We start from the raw sequence: 17288 nt of genomic DNA, 5'->3' as shown, positions 1-17288 counted from the left end.
GTGGTTTAATGCTCCTTTTTTCTCACACACACACACACACACACACACACACACACACACACACACACACACACACACACACACACACACACAGGTGAGAGTGAAAATGGAGCAGTCAGCGTCTTGTGAACACTCCAATCTGCTATGTGAACATTCCTTAGATCTTTTTGCGACCTTCCCAGGACCATTGTACAGATCAGTGGTCCTAACAGTGTGAGGCACAAGACGATTTTCTGAATATTCTATAATAAAGTTTGTACTGATTTATTTTTGTCGCTGGTCTCCTTCGGCATGTCTTATCGGTAACAGTCTTATAGCCATTTCGTGAAATGTATTGTGGGAGAACTTAAGTTTCTTTCTTAGAGAGGTGGGGAGAATGTGTAAGGTATCTTTTAATAATATTTTCTTTAGACTGTGCTATTTTTGGTTAGCACAATTTATTGAGGGTGGCCACGACTTGGCTAAATGTATCAAGGAGCAATTAAGCCATGTCATTTCACGCTAGACCAGTCCAACCCAGTCCAGTCCAGTCAGTGGTGACGTGAAAAAACAGGCACGGATCTGGTGAATCTAATTACATTAAGACAAGTCACACAAAGTCCTCTAGAGTTGCTGGATGAATGGCTTTACCATGCACTTGGACCCCATGACTATTTGAGCAATTGGATGGGCCACTAGCCATCCTCAGAGTGTGGAGGATTCATTCTCACTGCCATCATGCATTTTTGATAACCCTCTGGGCCCAGGTGGGTTTCTTGTCATACTGAGTTATGAGTAAATATACTCATCCTAAAATCAATTTCTACTCTGATGATAAGGAAAGATTTTTTTTTTTAACGACTGCTGTGGAATGGTGTTTCAGCGGTTAGCACCACTGGGACCTGGGTTTGAACCTCATGGCTTGATGTGCATGGAGTTTGTATGCTCTCCCTGTGTCATTGTGGGGTTTCCTCCCACAGTCCAAAAACACGCCGAGGTTAATTGGAGTTATGAAAATGCCCATAGGTGTGCATGCATGTGTGATTGGTGTGAGTGTGCCCTGCGATGTGTTGGTGCCCCATCCTGGGTTATGTGTATATAGAATATTCCCTTTGTGTCTTCCTGGAAAGGTGTCAACAGGTTGAATTTGACACATCTAGTTGTCTTCATTTATTTATGCAACAATACTTGCAGCTGAGTTTTTCTTAGTTTACTCACATGCCATCTCTTCTCTTTGTAAGGTCATTGGTTATAGTTGTTTCTTGTGCAGATCGCCAGTTGACGCAAGTCCTTAAAGCTTTGTTTCATTGATATTGACTCATGCGTTGATTATTCATTTGATTGTGGAGGCCATCATGATTCTTTGAATAAAGATCAGCAAAAAAGATTTTTTTTTTTTTTTTTTTTTACTAAATGGGTTAAGACATTTTAAAATACATATGAATCTGTTCATTATTAGCGACTATTCCACACACCCCTAATGCTCACATTTAGGGGTCAGTTTACATGCACACTAAGAAAATCGAATTGTTGTGTTAGTCCGACTAAAACCGGACTTTTAAGGTACATGTAAACATGTTAGTCCAGCTGAAATTGTACTAAATTGAATTTTGTAGTACGAACTGACACACCCAGATAATGAGTGGGAATATTCGGACTGACACTGTCCTAGGCGCTCAGTTTAATTTATATTAATGGCGGATGGGTGTTGGATGACTCAATATAAATGTTTATTCTTATATTTTACAGTTATTATTGTTATTATTTAAATAACAATGGACTTGAGAAGCTTTTTAGAGTCACCTGAGTGCCTGACAAAACCGAGTCCATTACAGTATATGTGGACTCCAGACCGGAGTACCACAACTCTGGCATTTGGGATTTTTCCACTTTTTGGAAGGGAAAACACCGAAGGCATATTTAATATCCCTTATATTCTTCAGGCTGTTATCTGAATAGATTCATAACTGACAATCCCAAATATAGTTTAAATATAGTCACCTAAACCCTGCCCAGCCAAATGGATTAGAGTAGCTTGTGCTCTAGAATTGCATTGGCATGCATAACTATTACAGACATCTGGTTAAATGCTTTCTGGAGATGACTGTGGAACAGATTAGTTTGGGCCTGCTCAGATTCAGTATTCACTGTTCCAGGCAGCATTCAGCATATATTTTTGTCTTGCACCACTAAAGAGCTGTTGGGTTTGTGTCTGTTGCTGATGAAATAATGGCGTGGGGGTGATGGAGAAATGATGTACACATCTGCTTGTTTATATTAGAGTGGATGTGGTGAAGACATGTGAGAGAAGGTGGTACATGTGAGAGAAGGGGGTGTTCAGGTAAAATAAAGATCTTCTATACCTCAGACGTTGTCAGCGAAGTCTCACCTGCTGCTCAGAGTAGGTCAGTGTAGGGATCTGACTGATTCTAAGGAAGATGAAATGTTATCCTGGCAATTAAAGCAATATCTCGGCTTGGCAGAGCACATGTCTCTGCACTTTCCAAAAGGCATCAGAGTAGAGGAAGGTAGTGTTCTGTAGTGATTTATGATTCCCTGAACAAGGTGAGCAGCAGAAGAAGGTGCGCAGTGGCACCCGATGTCAAGAGCTGTTTGTGAGAAATTACTTCACCCAGGTTTTGGGTGACATAAAGAATTTTCAGGCATTCTCGCAACATTTTTCTTGATTATGTATGAATGATGTTTCAGACTGAATTGGTTTTGCTCTGTGAGAAGTCTGAGAGACTGGTCTGAAGATAATTATTATGATTATTTTTGCAAATTTTCCATTTTTGACTGTGTGGTATGAAGGCAACTGATTTTTTAAGTGCACTTATACTATTTTAAGTGCACTTATTATACTAAACTATTGTTAAATGCACTTATTATACACTTTATGTAAAAAATGTTTGTTTCTTATGTCTCTTCTGAGTATATTAATTCTTTCTATTGGTATGCATAAAAGCCAGAGATTCTGGGAAACACCGAGTGGAAAGAGCCTAACAATTGATATGTTATAGAAAAGGTAATCATATATATATATATATATATATATATATATATATATATATATATATATATATATATATATATATATATATATATATATATATATATATATGGTAACACATTAATGAATGAGGGCTCAAAAAATAAACAAGTGCCTTGGAGGAAAACGTATCTCCGCAAATGGAGCTTGTGTTGTTTTCAAAAGCAGATCAAAGTTCCTCTTGGGGATGGATATTTTTTCTGTTTCTCCTGATATGACAATCATGGCTCATTAATAACAGATTTAAGAATTTTGTGTTCTTTATAGTTTATTGGCAGTTCAGTCCAGTTCAGATAATTTTAAACATACTGAACCTTATTAGTGCGATCTAAGATGTTAGATGTTTGCAGAAATTTTATTGTCTACTTAGTCCACATCTAAAATGTCGTTTTTGGTGTTGATATGGTGGCGATGATATGAATTATTAAAAATCTTTAGTTTTAGTATATAGCATGAAAGCATTTAACTGGTTAATTGATACTTTGAGAGAATTTTGCACTGAAAATTTTAACATGAATAATAATATAAACATGTTTTTCGTATTTAGTTGAATCTTTTGTGTGTGACATGCAATTGCATGTTTGGATCTTGCATCTGATTTTTGGATGTTTGTTTTTTTTAAAACCTGTTTACGAAAATGACAAATCTCCCCAAGTCCCTCAAACAGCTTGTATTTTGTATATACGTTTGCTTGAGCCAAGTCATCTTGTGCTACTTCTGAAGACCTGACAGAACTCGGAAGCGTTTGTTAAATTCCAGCCATCTTTAGTTGAAGTTTTTGTTGTTAGTCACTTATTCCTCTTTTGTGCACCCAGGGAAGCTTCGTATTACTGGATGCCCAAACATGAATATGTAAATGCTGCAGAATCTCCATCAATACCCGTCATATGATAATGCATGCAGAATGCACCCCTTTATGCTGTAGGCTGATATACCATAGGTGCAGGAGCACCACAGGCTTACCAGCTGGACTGTGGACCGTACTTCTACATGTTAAATTCAATAATACATGCATGTTTCTTTTGCAGAAGCTGTTGTTTTTGTATGACACTTAACAAAACTTGTGTGTGGTACAAGTTGGGCATTTCAACCTCTGGCCCGAGATTCCTGGCTCACACTTCATATTAGTTGGGGGAAAGAAATAGTGAATGAAATATTGATCACCCTGTTCCTTGTGTTATCCCGCATCCGGCTATATAGTAAGAATATAATGCCATGAATGTTGGCTATAATTTCTGATATCTTCTAATCTGCCACTGCACTGTAGTGAGATCAGTCGCCTAGACCTTGGCTTGATTGTGGAGGTATGGAACAAGGGACTCTTCTGGGACACCATGGTGGGAACTGCTTGGATCCCCCTGAAGAGCATCCCTCAGTCAGACGAGGTAAGGGGCCATTGGTACTTGTGACTATAGTTTTTATACATCCAGTCAGCTAGTAGTAGGTACCTCACAAACAAATTAGTGAAAGATGTTTGCAGATTATTTGGAAAATATGCTTTGGGAGTATGGCTGTGGTCTGTGAGTGACGCTGGGGTGGTCAAGCCCTTATTATACAGATATGGAATGACACATCACTGAGATTTGCATGAAACCTTTAATATTACTCTTAATATGTAACTGCTCCCTTCTATTCTATTCTTTACGGTTATTTCTCCTTCTTTTGTCACATGTGATACGTGTTTCTCTTTGTGCCTTTGTATATTTGCCAGGTTTCCTATGAAGTATAGAAAAGTATGGAATTTGAGTTTGGTATTTTCCAATTCTGGATAACTGGAACAAAGAAAGGGAACAAAGGGTGGAAATATTTTGGTCCGTCCAGGCTATTGCAACAAATTGGCCTGCTATGTATTCTTAAAAAAAAAAAATTCATAATCTACTTTTTCTTTTTGATGATGGAATTTTAAAATGGAAAGTATTTGGGAGCCCTGATCTGCTTTCTCTCGCCTCTTGTCCCATTTCTAGCTCCTTGCCTTTCACTGCCACAGTTTGACTCTCCATCTCTTCATCACAGCCTGTCACATTCTGCCTCTCTTTTCTTTGGGTTTTTCTTTTTGTTTCTTCCTTTAGGAGGGCCCCGGCGAATGGACCTTTCTTGATTCCGAGGTGCTAATGAAGGCAGATGAGATCTATGGTACCAAGAACCCCACGGCCCATCGCGTTCTGCTGGACTCGCACTTTGAGCTACCTTTCGGTACATGTACTTCCCTTGCACTGAATCAAATGAGTCCCCACAATATATAGCAATGAGTTATGGTATTGTGTGTTTTTTGATCCAAATAAATTCACGAGTCTTGCTGTGGTTTTAATATAATGCTTGCTTCTCTGTTTTGTGTGTTGGTTGGTAATATTGTTCGGAATCCAGTTTCCCATTACATTCTGAGTGAGCAGACATCTGCTGTCAGATTATAGACAATAACTGTGTCTTTGACTCGCCCATTATGTTACACCGGCATGATTTGGCCGATTTATTGTAATAGTGTCTGTTGAACTACCCCCGGTCAAGCAGATTGGACCCCTCACCAGGGGCAAGGATAGAAATTCTGACAAAGTATCATCCACTAGGGTTGCCACTTGTTATCTGAAGGAATATGTGTCCCCCATTGTAGATGGGATTTGCCAAGCGGAGGTATTTACCCAAACATAAATTATAATTTTTGTATACAAGGGTCCCTATAAATTACAGTGCCCCCTGAATCTGCTTGGGTATCCCTGCCCCTCCAATACTCCCAACACCTGCTCTTTAATATATAGAGTAATGTTCTGAGATGCGGTGATGAGTCCAGGCCCAGCCTGTCATCTATTACAGACACGTTGTATTGTTTTGATAAGCCCATTGACAGACCCCTGTGAACGTGGGTGCATCCATTGAAAGGTTACACTTCCTGAAAAGGCCTTTTGGTTCAATGACCCTGGCTGCTTTGACTGCATGTTATTGAAGTCATTCATTCAGACTAATGTTTCATCTTTACCCCTTTGAAGCTCCTGCCCCCTCGTTCTCTTCTGTTTTCCTTCGGAGACCAGAGTAGCGTTTGTAAGCAAATGATTGTATAGCTTACAAATCGAAACACAATTGTATTCTAGTCTAATACTTATTTACCAGGTGATGTTCTTTTGCTTCAGCTGGGTTGACTTGTCTTGCGTAGTTTCATTCCGTTTCCTTGAGGAGATCCTGTAATTCGTATGCTAATGATTGTCCAATGATGCAGGTGAATTGAATAGAAAATGGATGGATATGTTTATTGTGGGTGAGAAGACACATCGATGCATTGTGATGAATTGATTATTAAGTGTGCAATTCAGCTGCATCGATCTATAACGTCAGAATAGATTTTTGGGGGCAAAATCTTCCTGAATCCTCCTTAAAGGTGAAGATACACCTATTCCTGCTTGTGCACTTTTGTATTCACATGCTAAATATAGAGTAACAAGGTAGCAGCAGCACTATGCAAAATTTCAAAACACAAGATGACAGGTGGAGGTTTATTAAAATTCATAAAGGAATATTAATTATATACTTGCAGTCAGCTGATCCAGCTGTACAGTATTATGTTCTTTGGGCTGTAATGCTTTAAGGGAAACTCACCCCTGTTTTGTAGTGCAGAACACTCTAGTGGTTAATATAATCTTTGTGCAGTGATGCTTTTGTAGCGTAAAAAAAGTTATTTTTTTGCTAACTGCAGTACCAATGATCAAGACTCTGAGGAAGCTAAATAGCTAGCTAATTAAACAGTAGTGTTAACAAATATGTCGTGCATCTCTAAGGTTAACATACCAGTATCGACCAGGATTTGTTAAAACTCGCGATACGGACATTGGTCCATTGGCTGATATTGCAGGCAGATATTTATTTGAACTTAATGTTCAAAGTTAGCAGCACCAGATCTAAAGACAAACTACTAAACTATTAATCAAAAATAATCAGTTCATTGAATTGAATCGTGATAGAAAAAGATTTATGATTCATTGAATCATTCCCTCAATCATAATGGAATTGGTTTGTGGCCAGCGATTTACAACCCTAATGTTTATACAAATCCTTCTGGTTGGACACTCTCATGCCTTTTTACGAAATGAAAACATGACTGTGACTTAGAACAGAAAAAAAGTCTCTTTTTTAAGATTCTGTGTTACGTAAGATACGTTTTTATGGAAGTGAATATATAATCCTTTCAGCCATCCTCCAACCACTTGTCTAGTATATAGGGGAGAATATGTATTGAAGGTGCCAATTTGGGATGGAAAAATACCAGTCTTCATTTTCTTTGGTCTCCAGATATACCGGAAGATGAGGCTCGGTACTGGACTTGCAAATTGGAACAAATCAACACCATGCGGATACATGATGAGGTATGCTGTTTTGGGACAGATATTTTCTCCTTTCTTTCTTTCTTTCTTTCTTTCTTTCTTTCTTTCTTTCTTTCTTTCCTTCTTTCTTTCCTTCTTTCCTTTTTCTTTCTTTCCTTTTTCTTTCTTTTGTTGTCTGAAAAGAACACTACTGACATCTTATGATTTTATCTGTTTTCAAAGAACATTATACACTGAATAAACAGATTTTATTAAATGTAATTTGGTTTAAATTGACTTGTTTGTTAACTAACATTTGACCCTTTTTAACCAAAATATGATGCGTTAATTGCTCAGGATGTTATTGGCTCTATGATGATATGGCAGCCTTGACAAAGATGAAAACATCCAATTATTGTGTTTGTCAGCTTGCTTTGTTGCTCGTGTCTGGAGTTGCCGGTTGAGCCCAGATTTGTAGGTATGGTACACTTGTATGTGCATGATTTTGGTGAAATGCCTTTGCAGTGCACAGCTGAGATCAACAAGTGCTTCACACTGCACGATGAATGAAGCTGATAATTTGAAGTGAATACAGATATTCAGGGCGGGTTGACGATGGCGTCGTTTATAACGTTGCTTTATTCCTTCCACCTTTTTTCATTAAGGACCCCCTGCAGGATGAAGTTCAAAGAAGACCGCTACCATCGGCTGCCTCGCAGTGCTGTAAGTTTCAGTAATAGCCTCTCGTAGGTTAGATTTGATTTTTTTTTTTTTTGGATTTCATATGGAATAACTTGCAATACTCAAGTGCTGATAATTGAAAGAGCAGCAGAATAATAATTTTGAACCCTTGAACTTTCTTAGTGAATCATTTGTCTGTGAAAATGTCACTTGTTACATATTTTGTATCTTTCTACAAAATCTACTCCATTTTTTTATGTTCATATTTTTATAGCATTGCCTATTTTTATTTATTTATTTATTTATTTAACCTTTATTTTCTCAGGCAAGTCACTAAGAACAATTTCTTATTTACATTGACAGCCTGGCAAAAGGCAAAATAACCTTTTGTTTTTCAGTGTTGAAAGAGTAATTATATATTGTGTGCCATGTATCTCTGAAGCAAAGAATTTCTCACTAATGCTATAAAGAAACAAGAAAAGCTTGTAATTGCTGCTAGAACCTGCCGCCAGTTTGATAGTTTCTTTCGGTATGTGAACTTCTGTTGCAAAAATGTTGCATTTTGCTTGGTGAAAAAGTTTTTGATTCATTGAATATTTAGCAAAATTTGTTTTGTTTTCTTTGTATCACGTTTTGTGTGAAACGGCCTTAAGCTGGGAGAGGTGTGTGGCTCAGTAGGTTAGGATGCTGTGCCCATGATGGGAAGGTTGCTGGTTTAAATCCCATGGTTCACAGAGTGATGTCACCATTGGGCTTCGGAGCAAGACCCATAAATCCCAGTTACTCCAGGACTGGCAGACCCTGTATCTCAAAGTTGCATGTCAATTTGGATAAAAGCATCTGATAAATAAATACAATATGTACATATGAGGTATAAAAATGTAAACTGTCAGCTCATGGAAGTGCACGGAAACAAGCTTCCTTCACTATTGTTTACAATACAAACTCTGCTTAGAAAAATATCCCCGTTCTAGTTTCTAGCATGATGTCAGCGAGACGAGAGCTGGAGCATCAAGGCTGTTCATACCCACAAATCGGGTCGGGTTATACTTGGATCCTCTAGCCACTTGAATCAAGTGTAAGAGTGTGTAATAAACAGGAAGTGGGACTTAATGGGTGCCTTTTTAAGATCAAGTATATTGTGTTACGGTGTCTTATGGTGATTTTGCCAGTAGATGGGGATATTTATCTAGTCTATGCTTTACACAGAGAACGTACACAGAAGTTCTCATACTCATCTTCACCAGAATTTTCTCTATGTATTACCTAGATTTAACAGTGTCTTTACATTTTGTATTTTTATTTAAAATAATTAAAATGTCAAGAATAGTAGTTCAGTAAAAAAAAAATGTAGTTCAACATGCATTTTTAAAGATTCGCCAGCAGGCTATTGTTCAGTGTTTTGGACTCGCCTGAGTAGGTATGGTGAGCTTAACTTCCAGCCCTGCTCATCTTAGCTGTGAAGTCAACGGTATGCATCTGACCTCTCTTAGACTTCCTCAGACAGGTCCTGTGATGATTCCCATTTTTGTTAAAGTAATTTTGGTTACCTTAATGCACTTCACCCTCTTGGGTGTTTTCATGATTACTACCTCATATCCAGATGAGGAGGAGCATGACAGAATATGCCCAAGCAAACTCACATCTTTATGAATAGGAAAGATATTGTTTGCAACAGCTGCCTAGCAGGAGGTCAGAGTTTTAAACATTTATCTTGTATTATATATGTGTTTTCATATATTGTCTATGGTTATTGCGTTCAATTGTTGCATTTATTAGGTTTGTTATTTTTTCTGAAAGTAGAATGCTGACAGTTACTTAGAATGTTTCCATTTGCTGCAGGTTACCTTATAAATCGATTACAAACAACTGTTTGTGTTTTGCACTCTTTTTCAAAACTGCATATCTTTCAAACATACTTGTTCAGCTTTCCTGTACTGAAATCTTCCCTAAGCCTGTTTTTCATCCTTACTCCATTTATTTTCTTCTGCTATCATTCGCATCCTTAGGCCACTTTTTTGGATGGGGCGATTCTCAGAGTATGTAGCTATTTTTGATTAACGTCTATTTCGTCATAAGCCCCCTCTGCCAATTCCTTGGTGCTCAATGCATGCTTTCTGCCTTATGCAGGTATGTCCTGCATCCAGGGAGGATATTCATGCACTGGATGAGTCCTTTCTATCCATTTTCCCATAGTCCTCTGCCATTTTTCTTTGCCCTTTTCACACAAACTGGTATCATCTGCATCATTCTTTCCCTGTATCCTGCCTAGAAACCTGTCTTCCTCTGAAGGGGAGGAGCTCAGCACTCATTCGTTTCATCCTTGCCTCATTTCATAGGTGGTTCTAGACCCTATTTATGGGAACTTATGTTCTTTGTTTCAGTCCCCCTGAAAGATTATTTTACTAAATCCATTTACACGATCAATACCTTGGTAAATTACTGTATGTCAGAAATTTAGATAAAAATGCAGTTTTGTGCCACGGACATGGTGTTTAAAGACGTAGACTGGCAACTTTTTTTTTAATCGAAGCATTTTGTCATAGACACATTTGTCTGTGTATGGACAGATTAATGATTACTCCTTTAGTGATCTGTCCCATACTTTCATTCACATTTCACAGCCCCTTCCCCCAGCTTGGCTCATCGTACTACTTTGAAAGTATCAGCCTCACTAGGGCTGATTCTGCCCTTACGGTCAAGTCTTAAGTCAAGTCCACAAGTTGGCTTAATTAGGAATTTGTATATTTTAATGAGAGGTACTAACTTGAAGACCATGATGTGTTTTTATTCGTTTCAGTTTTCCATTGTAATTACTGGTATGCTTAGTAGTATAGACGCTCCTCTACTTACGTACAAGTTCATAACTTCAAATGTTTGTAAGTCGTTATTCAACATCATTTTAAGGGTACTCAAATCTACGTGCATAAGTATGACATGAAGTCAATACATGTTTTCTTATCCTAAAACACATAACTAATGATACATAAAACAAAAATAGATAATGGATGCGCAGAATATTTTGCAATGAAAACGAAGTAAACTTTGATCTCGAGAGCACGTCTTACCGATACACAAGTACAAAGAACTAGGATGGTGGGAGTACAGACGCTATGCTGGTGTGCGGCGGGAGTAGCGGCCAGGATTCATATTACGTGGAATTGGTGCGCAGAACAAAATTTGATTCGACATTTGACAGGAAACGGGAGCCCAATGTACACAATTTGGACTTGCAGTTCTCTTCGTTCGTATGTCTGAAAGTTCGTAAGTTGAATGTTCACAAGTAGAGGAGTGTCTGTACTGTTTTTGCTATTTTATACTGTAATAATATCCAACTTAACCTCAACTTAAAACTGTGCAGCCCTTGGGTTATACATTTCCTGCTCAGTTATTCCTTTGAAATATTGAAAGGTTGAGAAAGGTTGCTGTCACATTAAAGAATCTGTGACCTGGTGCATGCTGTGGTGTAGTGAGTTTATGTTTTAGAGGAAATTTGTTTTAGTAACTAACATTTTCACAATTTTTCAAGGAAAAAAAGATAAAAATTAAATTGAAACAACTGTGTATATTGTATGTTCATGTATCATGAATGCCCCCCATACAGTGTACGGTTATTTCCATATCCATTTCCACTGCCTAAACCATGTGTTTTTATGGGGTAAGAATCCTCACATATCTGTGCATGAATATTTGATCTACTGGCCGAACTGAGCATGCATACCCACCCTGCACTTTCTCCTAGCCTGTACCTCATGGTGCACTGACCCTAAAGTTGTAGGGATTGGTAAATTAATGATCGAGAGTGATTTGAACGTTTGCTCATGTGTCTCTGTACGTGTGTTGTACTGTGTGTGTTGTTTGAGTAGTGTGTGTATTTGAAGTATTTTTCTGTTTTATGAATAGTTAAGGGGAGATTCTTTTCTGTGTTTTTTGTTTCATCCACACCAAAGTATCCTCCGAAAACTGATAGTTTCAATGAATTTTATTATTATTATTATTATTATTTACCTGAAATTATGTCCCAGTTTAAAGTGTGGTATGAGATATGAATGTGTGTGTGTCTGTCTTTGTCTTTAGTTGTGGTTATTCTTAACAATATGTCCTTTTGTCTGCATTTTGTTTCGGTGACATTTCTATTGTACATGTGTTACCTTGTGTGCGATCTGCGTTGTTGAGTGTAAATCATACCTGGGCTTGTCCCTGAGGATAAAGACTGAAAACACATTAGGTCAGGTATATTTTTAGACAGTTTTTTTTCTAGTCTCACTGACTGCTTATGGAAATAATGCATCAGAATTTCATATTTACTTCGCTTGTGTCTGAAGAAAGCATGAATTAAGCATGTGCTACAGTGCTTATGAATACACTGTTCTGTAGATTTTTTTTATATCCATTTGCAGAGTGCAATTGGATCAGCCAATAATAAAGCAGCGATTCTCAACTCCAGTCCACTGTTATTGGCTAATTGAGAGGCCATCCCAAAAACCTGCACACCGGCTCTCCATGGATCAGGTTCCCTACCCCTGTTATAGACCCTGGCCTTCAGCTTCAACCTTCTTGCCAATGTCCAGTTATACTGGCAGCTGTTCAGTGGAGTTCTTGTGGTTTTAGTCTATGATAAGTGCTTACAGTATTTACACATTAATAGCGGCACCGCTCTCCCTCCTGTCTCCACTTCTGTGTTCTGGAGCCTGTCTTGTTGTCCCACAGCCCTTGATGACCATGACAGTGCAGTGGATGACAGGGACAGTGACTACCGCAGTGAGACCAGCAGCAGCCTGCCCCCTCGATACCACAGCACAGCACAGCCCAATTCCTCCATGCACCAGTATCCCATGGGGTCTCTGCTGGCTCAGCAGGCTGAATCCCGGGAGTCATGCACAGAATCCATGCAAAGCTATGATATGGATTGCAGGGAACACCATGGCACCAGGTATGCACCAGGGGGATATGTGTGCACTCACTGACACAGTGCTGCCCTCTCTGGACGCTCACTGAAAGTGCATGAAACTTACATAATTGTTTTCATTATAATGTTTCATTTTAATTGCAAATACTTCCTTTGATATTAATAACTGCAGTTTATGTATTGGACTGGATTGCAAATAAAGGATGCCACCTATATTTGCAGCTTGGTATGAAATTCAATTCTACATAGATAGAAAAAACGATTATACTTTGTGTTACTTCAATATTCCTAAAAATAGAAAGTGGAAGTATTTGTGCATGTGGCAGGTTGTGAAGAGGCAAGAATGCAACTCCCCCCCCCCCGCATCACTTTAGCATTTTCTACTTTAATAATCCTAAAAAATTAGCCGGTAGAAAGAATGTCATTGTTTACCTAGTAAAACATCCACTTGATCGAAAAAAATGAAAGTTTAGTTTTTTGTTTTTAACTGCTAATTTTTTAATTACAAAAATTTAAGAAATGCGCTTTGGAGTTCCCTTTCTGTTCCTGCACTGTAGAGATCTTCATTTTCTTTTTTACTTTCTTTCTCTTATACATTAGTGTTTTTAAAGTTCGATACTGTAATACATTATGTATACATATATAAGGGGTTTACATGCGTTATGGTTTTATGTGCTTAGGTGGATTGGAAGTAAATTCACAGCTCATAGTGATAAAATGAAATAGGCCGACCTGCTAATGCATGCAGTGGCTTCTCTGTCTTCTGCTAGTATAACAGTGAGTTGGGCAAGTGAAATATGCCATAATAAGTAAAGTATAAATAAATAAAATAGATGCAAGTATTATAAATTTAACAATTAAATGTCATTACTGGTTTGTATTTCTGTCCTGTAAAATCATAGATGTTTTCTGCATGTTGCCAGTTTTATACAACCATTTGCATGTTGCTGATTTCCAAAATATCTCATTTTGCTCTTTTACTGTTTACTTCTTTCTTCATTTGTTGTTTTTTTTCTTTTTTCACCTTCTTTACTTCCTTCTCACACCCATAGAACTCCAAACATTAGAGGTAGGGTTAGGATTATTCCTGTGGATACTGGGATGGGTGTAGAAGATTGGGAGAGTCAATACGAAGTACAAAGGAGGAACGAGCAACTGAAAAAAGAGGAGCGACAATGTGCTGATTGGTGCAATAGCAGCCCTGTCAACACGACTGGAGCTATAGGGTGGGACTCCCACAATAGCCCAGAGCATATCTCCTACCTTGAGCATTATGGCACCTTGAATGAATGCCATAAAAAGAAACTGCAAGATCATAATTTGAAAGCCTGCAGGGATGCAGGAAGATATGACTCTTTTCTCACTGACTTCTCCGTTCCTCACTCTGCTCAGAGCCTACAACAAAAAAGAGTAGAGCAAGTGCTATGGCAAGTGGCTGAAATGGAGGAGGAGCAGATGATGTGGCCATATAAAAAGAGTCTCTATAAGACCAAAATGAGGGAGAGAAATAAGTTGGAAGACACTCTGGAATGTTTTGAGGCAGATCTAGAAGCAAAAGTGATGGTGACCGAATATGACTCTGAGGACTTGGATGAGCTGCAGAATTCTTGGGGATCTGAAGAGGATCTTGAAGAGGTTGCTTCTTTAGCAGAAGCTATTTGTTCAGAAAATGGAAAATACTATAGCTTGAACCAGTACACTGTTCTCCATAGAAATTGTGCTGAGAAGCTTCAGGTTTACCATGAAAATAAAGTTAATGGGAAAATCAGGGGATGGCCCCCTGACACCATACTGGCTCCTGTAGAAGAGCCAAGTCATGAGTATGTTGACCCCATGGATGAGCTGCAGTGCCTAGTGGACACTGTGTCTGAGTACCTAGCAGAGAAAGAGGAAGAGATCAGCAGATATGGATCTCTGCCAAAGTCAACAAAATTGAGGCAGTCATCAGAAGTGAACATAAAAAGTGACTCTGAAGACCAGAGTGAGGCATCTGAAAAGGCTAACGATGTCATTCCTACTGCAATGAAGCCAAAAAAAGCTGATGTGTCAAATGAGGAAGGTTTGGCCGGGATAAGGAATGCTGTAAGCTCCTTGTTTAATTCCATCTCTGAAAAGGTCAGCTCTGGTTCTAACCCTGTTTCTGTGGGAAAGGTGGCAGCCGATGAAGCACCTGAGGCTGGAGTCCCGATTTCTACTGAATCTGGTATGACCAGGTTTTTTTCTTTTATTCCTAAGCCCACCACCACAACGCCAGTTGCTGTTGTGTCCCCTGCCCAAGAACCTGCACCCAGCAGGAGGTTTTCCTTACAGTCCCTGTTGCCTTTTCAGTCATCGGATACAAAAGATACTGCACATGATGGCAACCAATGCACAAGACCAGATAGTGAAACTTCTCAGGAAGATCACACTGATAAAGGCCTGCAGTTCCCTACAAACCAGTCATTGTCTGCTGTCAGCTCCATACTTGAGAAGATAAGTTCCTTAAAGCTCTTCTCAGATGATGATGTATCAAAATCCTCTGAAGAAAACAAACTTCATGGACTGAGTGACTCTAAAGACAATTCTGTCGATACTATTACCATAAAAGTTAGTTCTCCAGATATGCAGCATCTGGATTCATGTGCGGTACTAGACGACGAAAGAAGATATCAGAAAAGAAGCCGTGGTTCTGATCTCCTGCATAGAAAAGAAATTGACGAAAAGGCAGAGGTTAAGAAAGTCACTCAAGAATGTCAATCTCAAGTGAATGGACAACCCATCACCCAAGAGGAAAATGGATTCTTTAGCTCTTTGAAGAAACCATTCAGCTCATTTATTGCAAGTTCTTCTGAAGTCTCTCAGAGTCAAATTTCAGCAGCATCCTCACTGTTTTCAACAGATGACGTTGGAGTACCCTCACAAAAACTAGATGAAATAACGTGTTCAAGGCAGCTGAAATTTCCTTGTAGCAATCATGTAAGCAGCTCCAAAAGTGTCTTTCAGGATCAGGAACAAACAGAAAGTAATATCCCTGAAACTATGGAAATTATTATGGAAACACACTTAATGGATTCTGATGCTCCTAAAACACACTCTGCTTTTTCGGAAAGACAGTCTAAGGGTAATCCCGAGACATCTTGGTTCTCTGTCCCCTTTAAGATAAACTCTAATGAGAATATGAATGTTCCGCAAGGCCGACAGAAAGGTCAGTCACACGATGTTCACACTATTTCTAATTCAACCCTTCAAGTGCAAAATATTCTTTGTGATCAGCAGCAGCATTTACCCTCAACCAGAGATCCACACAGTGTGAAAGCCGGTGACAAAATTATGTCAACAGGTAATGAACCAATGCCTCAAGCTCAGCCACAGGGTTTAATATCTGGCCTTTTAAATATGACTTCGTCAAACAGTCAGTCTCGGCCGAGGGGACTATTATCAGGACTTTTCAAATTAGGATCCTCTGATAAAAAAGAAAAACAACACATACACACGAACAGTGGGTCGGTTGAGAGCATAAATCAACACACTACAAACAGCCAAAATCGAGATTCATCCCAGGAAGGTGCAACGCATTCTGAGAATGTATCAAGGAAAAACCACACAGAACCACTGCAATGCAAAGTACCACCAGGTTGTAACAGATCATCTCAATCAAGACATGAAACACAACAAACTAAAATTTTGGATTTATCAGACCATAACAAACTTCCTTCACACCAAACTGCGGCACATCCTTTTCAACCAGGTGGTGTTTTCTCTGGGCGCTTCAGATTTGCTTCTTCAAATAACGTGTCTTCAACTCACCAGACACCCATAATGCAGCAGCAATCAGGACCCATAAGTTCCCATATTTCTTTAGAGCAGAGCAACAGTAATAATCTCCAAACAGTATCTCAGCACTCCACAATACAGGGACAGCAAATTCACTCTGATCAGTTAATTCAGTTGCAAGCTAATGGACAGAATATGTCAGTGCCACAACTAAATGTTCAGACTGAAGGCGCAACACAACAAGCCAGTCAGTCAAGGGGTCTAGTTTCTAGTCTTTTTAAGATGGGCTCTGTGGAGAATGTATCCCCACAACAAGTGATGCCATCAAAAAACCTGACAAGTCAACCACAAGCAAAATCACCAGATGTGATAAGGAAGAATCTGAATTCCCCTCTTCTATCGGCTCCATCAAACCAATCAAATAGCTTGTATGGAATGTTTGGCAAGTTAACCAGATCTTCTGAGGAAGTGTTGGCGAATAATGAAATATCAAGGGAATTTCAATGGAATCCAGACAGTCTTATAAGACGAAGGATTCAAGGATCCCAAACTTGTGTGCAGCGACATTCTCCTGAGACAGTGGAAAAAGCTTCTGTAAAACGAGGGTTTCTCTCTGGGCTTTTCAGTCAAA

The 17288-nt window shown here is 38.9% G+C and overlaps 1 protein-coding gene across 4 annotated transcripts in view; it reads left to right on the top strand.

The window, feature by feature from the left end:
- LOC125745985 (protein unc-13 homolog B-like) overlaps positions 1–17288 on the top strand; it is a 103246-nt gene that overhangs the window by 25252 nt on the left and 60706 nt on the right. For all 4 annotated transcript variants that reach the window (XM_049019394.1, XM_049019393.1, XM_049019392.1 and 1 more), the window contains 5 exons: positions 4296–4413; positions 5098–5221; positions 7304–7377; positions 7980–8037; positions 12706–12928. In XM_049019394.1, coding sequence (XP_048875351.1) covers positions 4296–4413; positions 5098–5221; positions 7304–7377; positions 7980–8037; positions 12706–12928 — 597 coding nt within the window. The remainder of the gene's footprint in view (positions 1–4295; positions 4414–5097; positions 5222–7303; positions 7378–7979; positions 8038–12705; positions 12929–17288) is intronic.

This window comes from Brienomyrus brachyistius, chromosome 7 (assembly GCF_023856365.1).
Source record: "Brienomyrus brachyistius isolate T26 chromosome 7, BBRACH_0.4, whole genome shotgun sequence".
Classification (NCBI taxonomy): domain Eukaryota; kingdom Metazoa; phylum Chordata; class Actinopteri; order Osteoglossiformes; family Mormyridae; genus Brienomyrus; species Brienomyrus brachyistius.
Note: the sequence above shows the minus strand (reverse complement) of the source record. Positions and strands in the feature narration are given on the sequence as shown.